The 11,743-nt window shown below is 42.7% G+C and overlaps 1 protein-coding gene across 2 annotated transcripts in view; it reads right to left on the bottom strand.

The window, feature by feature from the left end:
* Nucleotides 1–1,293: 1,293 nt before the first annotated feature.
* NUBPL (nucleotide binding protein like) overlaps nt 1,294–11,743 on the bottom strand; it is an 86,938-nt gene continuing 76,488 nt past the window's right edge. For both annotated transcript variants that reach the window (XM_040332290.1, XM_040332291.1), the window contains exons 10-11: nt 4,756–4,838; nt 1,294–1,359 (exon numbers count right to left, since the gene is read on the bottom strand). In XM_040332290.1, the coding sequence (XP_040188224.1) occupies nt 1,309–1,359; nt 4,756–4,838 (134 nt within the window). In that variant the 3' untranslated portion in view covers nt 1,294–1,308. The remainder of the gene's footprint in view (nt 1,360–4,755; nt 4,839–11,743) is intronic.

The following is an 11,743-nucleotide window of genomic DNA, read 5'->3' as shown; positions in this document are numbered from 1 at the left end:
CCCAGAGAAGGGACTACTCGCAGGTGATACACATAGATTAAACAAATCTTCCTACAAAAGTTATAGCTGTATTTGCAGTCTTCTCCTCTTTACATCCGTTCAAAGTGCTGAATTTTTAAGCTTCAGATCAGAAAAAAGGGGGCGAAGAGCTGAAGTTACACTCTGCAGAGCTCAGTAAGGAGAGGTCTGAGAAATTATTGGATGGAAGAGACCCCCCCCCCCCCTCTCCACACAGCTCACAGGAACAAAGCGAACGCTGTCAATCTGCTGTAGCTCCAAACTTTGTCACCATTTTTCCCCAGTGTATGCTGTGTACCTTATTTTATAGCGCCGATCGACGCTCACTTGACCGGGCTGCAAAACCCCCACTGACGTCAGTCAGCAGGAGGAGAGAGGTGAGGCGGCGGGTCACGTGAGCATTAATTGGCTTTCTGAAAGCAGATACACAGCGGCATTTAAAAAGAAAAAAAATACACTGGGGACATTGTTTAACATAGCAGAAGGGATTGTTGAAAGGTTGTTTTATTATGAGAGCACAAGGAGGAAAGGATTGTGGAGTGGACCGAGCTGACAGGCAGGGAGGGGAAGAGGGAGGGGAAGGGGGAGAGGATGGGGAGAGCAGAGAGGAGAGCTGCGGATGACAGAGGCACGTAAACTGACCACGGTGTCAGGGCTCAGCAGCCATGATATACCATGGTCAGTTTACAGGGGGGAGGGCAGGATCAACCAGGTATTTTAGGTGATAGAAGGGGCTAAATTACACAGCACAAGCACTGTGCTGTATAACATGATTTGAGGGAACAGGGTCCAATTTTTTTAGGGTAATAAACACTGTAATTGAGACAAGTACACACCATAGACCAGGGGTAGGCAACCCCAGCCCTCCAGCTGTGGTAAAACTATAATTCCCATGAGATACTGCAAGACTCTCGCAAGGCATGACTCCTAGAGGCAGAGGCATGATGGGATTTGTAGTTTCACCACAGCTGGAGGGCAGAGGTTGCCTACCCCTGCTATAGACAAATATGCTTTGTTCATATTTCATGTCTGAGGTTTACAACCACTTTAAACTACAGTTGCAAATGTCCTATAAGACATCTGTACAAAATAACATTTGTCATCTTAGGAAGGTGCTACCACCACAGCAACTGAACATCTGAAACAACCGGGTATCCTCATCTGAAGTTTTCTGTACGCGGTCCATTCCACTATACAGGCGAATCGCCAGTAAATGCTCAACAGCACCTTCTGTTCTGTAGAATTGGCATGATAGTTTTCTTATCTTGCTCTTTATTTGGCTTCACCATCTTAGGAAATTCTCTTCATTATTTCTTTAGCAATACTCAAATATGCTTTGGCCTAGAGAAATAAAGGGTAAAGAGATAAGAAATTAAGGGAAGTATCCAATAAATATCTACATTCCCCAAGCAATAGTGCTACCCTCAGCTGTAGTATCCAATCAATATATTTAAATGCATGCACTGCAAGATATGTTCACTTTTTGATTCAGAAACTTATCTTGGCTACTTTGATACTGGAGTTTTATTTGGGTAGATAAACATTCCTCATTAATAAGCATTGCTGCGTCTGTTACAAGTATATTTATAATTTTTTTTCTGCATTAGGCTGGAATCACACCTATGCATTTTTAGTGCTTTTTGCAATTTGCAGATTTGCACTACAGAACGAGTTCCATAGAAAACCATGTTAAATGGACTATAGGGGCAAATCTGCAAAAAGCACTAAAAATGCATAGGTGTGAATCCAGCCTTAGAGATTGGAAAGAATTGCAGCTGCAATCAGTAGATAATGGGTGAAATGCTCTGGCTCCTGCTGACTCTCTCTGCAGCTGCAGGTCTGTACAGACCTTTAGGCCTGGTTCACACCTATGCAGGTTGCAGTTTGCATATTCCATGTGCATTTTGCTTGCATTTTTCAATACACATTTTTGATCCATTAAAGTCTATGGAACAAAAAAAACAGAAAAAAGTCCCTGGCCCTTTCCATAACATGCACAGATGTAAACTACATGCATAGTAAATTATGTTAAATGGACTGTAGTGCGTTTCTGAAAAACTGAAAACGCACAAAAAAATGCATAGGTGTGAACCAGGCCTTAGTTAAAGTGGTAGAGGAAGCATCAATAGAATTCAAGTGCTATGCTGTCCGCAATTTTGAATTTCACAGAAGCCAACAAGGAGATGCACCCCTAGCTTCTGTATGAGGGAACGGCAGTTTGTGGGGAGGCCTGCAGACACGGACTATGCTTCATGATACACCCTAAAAATGTGTTTAACATGAAACATGCTCATAAAAGATAGAGCTAAGCCTAGTACAGACTATCAGCTTTTTTTCGTTCAAAACCAACAGGCTGAAGGTAAAAAAGTAAAAATAAATAGCTCAGGAGGAGATCCTGTCCTAAAAATCCTATGTTAGTACAGCGATCTCCCTGCTGAGCAATTATGTCCTGACAGGGGGACTGCCCCTCCTCCCCCTTTCCTACCAAAGCACACCAGTCAGCACTCTCTGCCATTGGCTGAGAGCACTGATCAGATGCCGATTGGCAGACCTTTTTCGGTCATGCCCCTCCGACAGAAGCCAGACGTTCTGTTGACTTATGTTGGAAAAGCTGCCATACACATGAGCCGAATGTCGACAGGTTTCTATTGAACCAGCAGATACCATCCGATATTTGGCTCTTGGCTATTGGGGCTCAAGTCTTTAAAGACGAAGTAAACCCTCTCTAAAAAAAAAAAAAAAAAAAAAAAAAAGGCATAATAAGCTAGTATGCATAGCATACTGGCTCATTATGTAGTACTTACCTGAGATCGAAACCCCCGCAGTGGTCCTGGGTGAGCGCCTCCACTGCCGCCATTATATCCGGAGTGACTTCCGGGTATCGCTGCTCTGGCACTGTGACTGGCCGGAGCAGCGATGACATCACACCCGCGCGGGTGCCGTCACTAACTGCATGATCGCCGTTAAAAGCGACACGATCAGTGCGCCTGCACTCGATGTCTACGTAGACATTGGTGCTGGTATTTTCTGCAAATATCTCATAAACCTTTTAGGTTTGGGAGATATTTGTTGCACCTACAGGTAAGCCTTAATCTTTTAAAGGAAATCCATCACTAAAAGAAAAAATAAAGTTGGTTAAACTAAAGTTTTTTTTTAATGCCTTTAAAAACGATTGTGTGTGGGCTCCAGAGGATTTTTCACGATGTAAAAGATGGCCATTAAAAATTTCGAACATGCTTTAATTTTTCACAACGTTTTTAACGTTGTAAAAAATGGTCGTGTGTGGGCTTTAACGACGTGAAAAAAACACACATGCTCAGAAGCAAGTTAAGAGACGGGAGCGCTCGTTCTGGTAAAACTAGCGTTCGTAATGGAGTAAGCACATTCATCACGCTGTAACAGACTGAAAAGCGTGAATCGTCAAGGGTGGCGCCATCCGAATGGAACTTCCCCTTTATAGTGCCGTTGTACGTGTTGTACGTCACCGCGCTTTGCTAGAGCATTTTTTTTTCACGATCGTGTGTAGGCAAGGGCGTTTTAACGATCGGGTTGAAAAAAAAAAAAAACTTAGTTTTTTTCTAGACCATTAAAAACATCATTTTTTACAACCCGAAAAATGGTCGGTGTACGCGGCATCAGGCCTCATGGACACAGTAGCTCAAAAATGCTGTTTTTTAGGCATTTGAGGTTTATTTACTTTTCTCTGCCTATAAACTTGCCTCCATGCTGACCTATGAGTCCATGCACACTATAGGAGTTTAGTGGCATGGAAGTACACAGGCAGTTTTTTTTTTGCCATCTGTGTCCTATTGCAGAGGTTTTCCTTCACTTCCTGTCCCATAGCAAAAACAGGAAGTGAAAGGAAATTTCTGCAAATTAAGGGAATTCCTTGGGGACTCACAGATCACACGAACTTGAAAAATTTCCCCTCTATTACATTTCTTGGGACAACCCAAAATATTGGGATTTCTGTTTACTTTCACAGAAAATAATAAACAGGACAAATAGAGAGGGTAAATCTCATCAAAGGGGGCAAGAGCAGCAATAAAAAATGACAAGCGTTCTAATCCCTCTGCACTCTATCCAAAACTAAAAAAATAAGTTTTGCCTTCAGATATACTTTAAATCTAAGACCAGCCTTACAGTATATTGTGGCCCACAAAATCAGGGCATTATTTACGGAGGCAACCTTCTCAATTATTCAATAGCCAAGGGGAGGTGGGTTCATTTTTCATTAGAAAACCCATGTTAAAGCTGAATTTCAGGGACATTTAAAAATATATATCCTTGCAGTGTGGCTCCCTCTACACTGCCAAGGGATAAATGCTTGTTTTTTCCCTAGTGTACCATAAAAAAAAGCATTTACTCTTCATAACCATTGCTCCCTAGGAGCCAGCACCCTCCTCCTCCCTCTGACATTCCGGGTTGTGGGTTGGCACTCTATGTCCTCACTTACAATGCAGGACTGTTGGTCCTTCATTGGACGTGATGACATCAGACTGCTGCCAGCTGGTGGAGCGACAAAGAGACCAGTGGCATGGAGAGGAGAACGCCTGCGGGAGCAGCAATAAGGTAAAAGTGCATTTTAAAATGGAACCCAAGGCAGGAATGCACATTGAACCCCTGCAGTGGCTTTTTACATTTCCCAGAGTTCAGCATTAAGAAGCGCCTTACACAATTGTGAGATGCTTTTACCAGTACAACCATATACAATTACAATTTCGTAGAAGCGCGTACCTCGCCGCTCTCTGGAGCAGATACCACTATTGGCTTTCCCATGTCACAGGTTTCTCGAATGCTAATGTGCAGAGGGATGTCGCCTAAGCAAAAAAAAACATAGGTCATCAATGCAAGTCATTGTAAAGCAGCAATATTCTGTTATTTATTTCTCCGTTTGCCATACATTTTGAATCAAAAAAGATTTACTTAAAATAATTTTCTAAGCATTTTGTTGATATATACATTTCAAATCCCAACTACCAATAATTGAGCTCAGCGAAGCCGGCCCCCCTACAATCAGCACAAATAAAAACTCAAGTGTGTTTCTTTAGTGCTACGTTTGTGCTGTTTTGTGCTGCAAAAATTTACGTTTGTGCTGCTTTTATTTTGAAGATATTAGCAATTGTTTTTTCCAGACTATGACATCACACAGCCCCCCTACAACCCCAAATGACACAAAACTGGTCTCGTTGGTTAGTGCTACGTTTGTGCTGTTTTGTGCTGCTAATATTTCCGTTCTATCTTTTATCGTTTTTGCGTTATTAATGACTTATTAAAGGTCACCAAAGGTCACACAGCCCCCCTACAACGCCCAAATGACACAAAACTGGTCTCGTTGGTTAGTGCTACGTTTGTGCTGTTTTGTGCTGCTATTATTTCTGTTCTATCTTTTATCGTTTTTGCGTTATTAATGATTTATTAAAGGTCACCAAAGGTCACACAGCCCCCCTACAACCTCAAAATGACACAAAACTGGTCTCGTTGGTTAGTGCTACGTTTGTGCTGTTTTGTGCTGCTATTATTTCTGTTCTATCTTTTATCATTTTTGCGTTATTAATGATTTATTAAAGGTCACCAAAGGTCACACAGCCCCCCTACAACCTCAAAATGACACAAAACTGGTCTCGTTGGTTAGTGCTACGTTTGTGCTGTTTTGTGCTGCAAAAAAAATTATTTGTGCTGTTATGGTTTTAAAGTTATAACAGTTTATTTATTTTTTTCAAACCCCACTCACTTTGCCCACCTTACAATCAGCACAAATAAAAACTCAAGTGTGTTTCTTTAGTGCTATGTTTGTGCTGTTTTGTGCTGTTTAAAGTTCCTTTCTATCTTTTATCGTTTTTGCGTTATTAATGACTTATTAAAGGTCACCAAAGGTCACACAGCCCCCCTACAACGCCCAAATGACACAAAACTGGTCTCGTTGGTTAGTGCTACGTTTGTGCTGTTTTGTGCTGCTATTATTTTCGTTCTATCTTTTATCTTTTTTTGCGTTATTAATGATTTATTAAAGGTCACCAAAGGTCACACAGCCCCCCTACAACCCCAAATGACACGAAAATTGTCTCGTTGGTTAGTGCTACGTTTGTGCTGTTTTGTGCTGCTATTATTTCCGTTCTATCTTTTATCTTTTTTGCGTTATTAATGATTTATTAAAGGTCACCAAAGGTCACACAGCCCCCCTACAACGCCCAAATGACACAAAACTGGTCTCGTTGGTTAGTGCTACGTTTGTGCTGTTTTGTGCTGCTATTATTTCCGTTCTATCTTTTATCGTTTTTGTGTTATTAATGATTTATTAAAGGTCACCAAAGGTCACACAGCCCCCCTACAACGCCCAAATGACACAAAACTGGTCTCGTTGGTTAGTGCTACGTTTGTGCTGTTTTGTGCTGCAAATTTTTTTATTTGTGCTGTTATGGTTTTAAAGTTATAACAGTTTATTTATTTTTTTCAAACCCCACTCACTTTGCCCACCCTACAATCAGCACAAATAAAAACTCAAGTGTGTTTCTTTAGTGCTATGTTTGTGCTGTTTTGTGCTGTTTAAATTTCCTTTCTATCTTTTATCGTTTTTGCGTTATTAATGATTTATTAAAGGTCACCAAAGGTCACACAGCCCCCTACAACGCCCAAATGACACAAAACTGGTCTTGTTGGTTAGTGCTACATTTGTGCTGGTTTGTGCTGTTATTATTTCCATTCTATCTTTTATCTTTTTTGCGTTATTAATGATTTATTAAAGGTCACCAAAGGTCACACAGCCCCCCTACAACCCCAAATGACACGAAAATTGTCTCGTTGGTTAGTGCTACGTTTGTGCTGCTAATATTTCCGTTCTATCTTTTATCGTTTTTGTGTTATTAATGATTTATTAAAGGTCACCAAAGGTCACACAGCCCCCCTACAACGCCCAAATGACACAAAACTGGTCTTGTTGGTTAGTGCTACATTTGTGCTGGTTTGTGCTGCTAAAAATTGTATTTGTGCGGTTATGGTTTTTAAGTTATAACAGTTTTTTTGTTTTTCAAACCCCACTCACTTTGTCCCCCCCTACAATCAGCACAACAAAAAACTCAAGTGTGTTTCTTTAGTGCTGCGTTTGTGCTGTTTTGTGCTGTTTAAATTTTTCATTATTATTTTTTTTTATGACGAATTTCCCCACAAATCGCTATCGCACAATTCTGCAAGTGATTATAATTTATTATCGCTGTTTTCTAGCTGATCTAAAACCATTTTTGACATAAAGGGACACTTTTGGTTGCTATGGACAATCTCCAGTTTGCAGGGAGAAAGAACAGTTTTTATTATATAAAAGAACATGTAGGGCACTGGGCAGACCACTAGGGACAAAGGGGGGTGAGTATTTTTTACATACAGTACTGTAATCTATAAGATTACAGTATACTGTATGTATAGTGTTTGTTTACCTTTTTGAATTTGGCGACGATCTCCGCCCCCGTGCGTCGTAACGTCGCAGGGAACGGAGATCGACGGCACACGGGGACGCTGTGTGAAACGAGCGAGCACCCGCTCGCTCACACAGCGCGGTGGCATCGCTGGATCCAGGAACAAGGTAAGCCAGCGCGCGCTACAGGCTCTGCATAGCTTACCCCGAGCGTGACTCGGGGATACCAATTTCAGCCCAAAAAATACACCCCGAGTCACGCTCGGGAATACCGCCAGGAGGGTTAAGTTATAACATTTTTTTTGTTCTTTTCAAACCCCACTCACTTTGCCCCCCCCCCCCCCCGTACAATCTGCACAAATAAAAACTCGAATGTTTTAGTGCTATGTTTGTGCTGCTAATATTTTTATTTGTGCTGTTATGGTTTTTAAGATATAGCAGCTTGTTTTTATTTGATAACAACCCACTCACTTTGCACCCCATGTTATTAAATCTTAAAAACAAACATACTATTTGTTAGTGTTACGTTTGTGCTTTTTTGTGCCATAAAAATACAAATTTGTGCTGCTTTTATTTTTAAGATAATAGCAATTTGTTTTTTCCCAGACAATGACATCACCCTGCCCTCCTGTCCCATACCTGGTTAGTGATCTCCTGGTTAGACAGCAGCAATTGGAGCACAGCGAGGTATGGGTGCCTGTGATCAGTCCAGTAGACTGCGTGATGGCAGCAGAACCGGCTGGTGGCATATAAGCTGGCACTGAGCTTGGCTGGCAGCAGACTGTGGGTAAGCAGCTGGAAGCAGGAGACAGGTGAGACCTTGCTGGACTGAATAGCTGTAGCAGGCTTGATGCGCAGGATGCAGGGTCAGATGAGCCGGGTCCATAATGGTCGGGCAGATCAGGCATAGACGGCAGACAACAGGATAGTCGGGTCACAAGCCAAATCAGCAACGGGAGTTAGATCAGGCAAGAACAGAAGGCAGAATCCAGAGACAAGCCATGGTCAGGGCAGGTAGCAGTCAAACGGAGGTCAGGAGCAAGCTGGGTTAGGATCAGAAGTCAAACACAGCAATCAGGAACGAACACACAGAAGCTGCACACCAAACTGCAGCCTGTTTAAATAGTCTGTCTGGCGCCAGCATTGATGACAGGCTCGCGCTCATCTGCCCGACCAGTTGCCAGTCTGCGCATGCGCATATGTATGTCACTGGGTTGGTTGGTTAGTGCCGCGTTTGTGCTGTTAAAATTACTATGGGTGCTGCTTTGATTTTTTTATTGCAAAAGTTATTTTTACTCGATCAAACCCCACCTCCCCCACTATAAAAGCATAATGATGTGAAACTGGCTGATTAGTTAGTGCTGCTTAAACATCCATTCTCTCAGGTTTTGATATTTTAAGTTATTTTTTTATATAGTTTATACTATAGTTTTACACCATATTTTTGTACAATTTGTATGTAAATATAAGCAACTTTTGTTATTCCCTATGTCACTTACGTAACTCTAACTTTATGTACAGTATATTGCTATATTACATGCTATAATGGGTTCTTTTTAGACCTTTTATTTGTGTTACATTGTAACCATGTTCATGTGTCTGCACATAACAAAATGTAGTTTTAGGCCCCTTTTACACATGCTGTCCGATCAGGTCCGCCTGTCCGTTTTTCAGTCGTACCTGATCGAATCGGACACTCCATTTACCTCTATGGAGCAACGGATGTCAGCGGTGACATGTCCGCTGACATCCACCGCTATCCGATCAGATCCAATCCGCCAAATCCAGATGGATGGAGGTCCTATTTTACATCCTTCTAGAGGATCAGATCAAATAGGATCAGATAAAAATGGACAGAGTCCCATAGAAGAAAGCGGAACTCTGACAGGTCCATCTCAGCACAGTGAGCGGAGAAAGATCTGTCATCGGCCTGCTCAGCAGGTATCAACTTATTGATCCCTGTTGAGCAGTCCATCAAAACGAACATGCCCCGTGTGAAAGGGGCTTATGGGTTGACTGTATTGATTGGGAAATGTGTCACCACAGTCTCCCTTTGAATACTGAGTTCTAACAGCACAATTGTTGTAATGGAGCAGGTGATAAGATGTGCTTCTTGTTGTCTTATTTCACATTTTCATAGCACTGGATTAATAGCTCTTTTTCTTTCTTCTTCAAGTTTTACATCCATGGCATAAGACTTAAAGGAGAAGTCCAGTCTGAGCTTTTTAGGCTGGGCTTCTCCTAAGGCCCCGTACACACGACCAAACATGTATGCTGAAACTGGTCCGCGGGCCAGTTTCAGCAGACATGTTCGGTCGTGTGTAGGCGCGAGCGGGCCGAATTCCAGCAAACATTTGCCAGCCGGGCCTTTTCCCAGCAGACAAATATTCCTGGACGTGTTTTAAAACCGTCCGCTGGAATCCTGCCCGCTCGGACATGTACGGTCGTCAGTACAGACCTACCGTACATGTCCGAGCGCCCGCCGTCCCTCGCATGCGTCGAATGACTTTGACGCATGCGTGGAAGCCTTTAAATGGCAGGCCCGCCCATGTCGCCGCGTCATCGTCGCGGCGACGACGCGGACACGCCCCGCGTATTGTTTACGCGCAGACTTCTGTACGATGGTTAGTACAGCCATCGTACAGAAGCCCTCTGGCAGACATGTACGGTGAAAACGGTCCGACGGACCGGTTTCATCGTACATGTTTGCTCGTTAGTACCCGGCCTAAGGGTCAAAGGAGTGCAAAAAAATTTGGAACTCCTATGACCCGTTTTCAGCAGTCTGAAGTCCACTCTCTGCTGACATCACTGGAATCAGTCGGGGCAGCGCATCATCACGACTTCCCAAGTCTGGATCCGCCACCTGCCCTGATTGATGGCAATCTCAGCGAGTTACTGACACAGCCTCTCCCTGCCCATGTGTCCATCTGCAGCCCTCTCTCATCAATGCAGTCTGATGCCCATTTTCAGACTCACCATCTCTCGTGCAGTGCAGCCGTCATCTCCTGTTCACTCGGCTCACAGTCGCGTGGGCAGTCACATACACAGTCCCGCCTCCGCTATCGCCATTAGAACCAGCTCCTGTGATTGGCAGAACACTGGTCCAATGCTGGTGGCGGAGGCGGGACTGTGTGTGTGACATCAGAGCTGAGTAAACAGGAGATGACGCGGTTCTGTGAATTCCGTCGGTGCTCGTTCCCCTCCGAGTCCGAGAAACACTATCGGCGTATAACACGCACCTGTGATTGTCCCCCTATTTTCAGGAGGGAAAAGTGTGTGTTATACGCTGATAAATACGGTACTTCTCTTTTAATTTTATAAATACCATTAACAATGTTGAAGCATGCCTTCATTATACAGGTAGCAGACAGGGTAATATGAACTGGCTTCACTTGAGGTCAGCATGATTATAGCAACAGCCAAAAGAAAATACCAAATCTCAAGAATTACAATAGTAAAATGTGTCTAAAATATTTTAATTCCACAAATCATTTTCTGAATTGTGGATCATAAAGTTTGTATGAAAAATTACAACAAATAAAGAACAAACAAACCAAAAAATAGCGAATAACCATATCAGGTTCTGACTTCTTTTCAGCCTTCATTTAACGGCAGCTTCACATGTCCATGAGAAGCCAAAACCTTAGCTACCTACATTTATGAAACTGGGAACTACAAACAGCTAACTCTTGTGTACAGAACAGCATGGGGGCAGATCTTGGTGTTTGAATTCACCACTGCCATACCATTTGACAAATCATCATATTTTTCCCAGGTGAAATCAGACCTTTTACAGTAGGCTATGTAATGGCCTAGAGAGCTTCTGGTAGCTGGTTGGCAGAATGCAACAATACCTCTTAAAGTGAACCTGTTTCCCCTTTAACTCAAGGTCCTGTGGAAATTTAAAGAGTTCTGCTTCAAGAAATATCTCTTCTGAACCTTTGCTTTGTGTTTCACCAGCTTCCCAGAATCCTATGTCAGTATCAACACAAAGGTGCTGTCCTGTTGTTATGGTGTGTTCCACTGTACCATTACAAAGAATGTTTCCAGAAACTGAAGGGTCAAAAAACTGCATTTCCCTGGGGGTGTGCTGCACATCGTGAATCCGTGATAGGCATTTTGAAGGTTTTAAATACATTTGTTTGTTGACAGCTTCTTGTAGAGCTGAAACTCCTTTTGACTTCAGTGTGTCTTGGTCCACTGATACAAATGCAATAATTCTTGAAGCTCCAGAATGGCGTGAACATGTTTCTGAAGAACATTTGCTCTCAGCCACTATGCTGGCCACTGTTGTGAATACATTTGAAATTATTGTTG

The sequence above is a fragment of the Rana temporaria genome, chromosome 13 (assembly GCF_905171775.1).
Source record: "Rana temporaria chromosome 13, aRanTem1.1, whole genome shotgun sequence".
In the NCBI taxonomy this organism is placed as follows: domain Eukaryota; kingdom Metazoa; phylum Chordata; class Amphibia; order Anura; family Ranidae; genus Rana; species Rana temporaria.
Note: the sequence above shows the minus strand (reverse complement) of the source record. Positions and strands in the feature narration are given on the sequence as shown.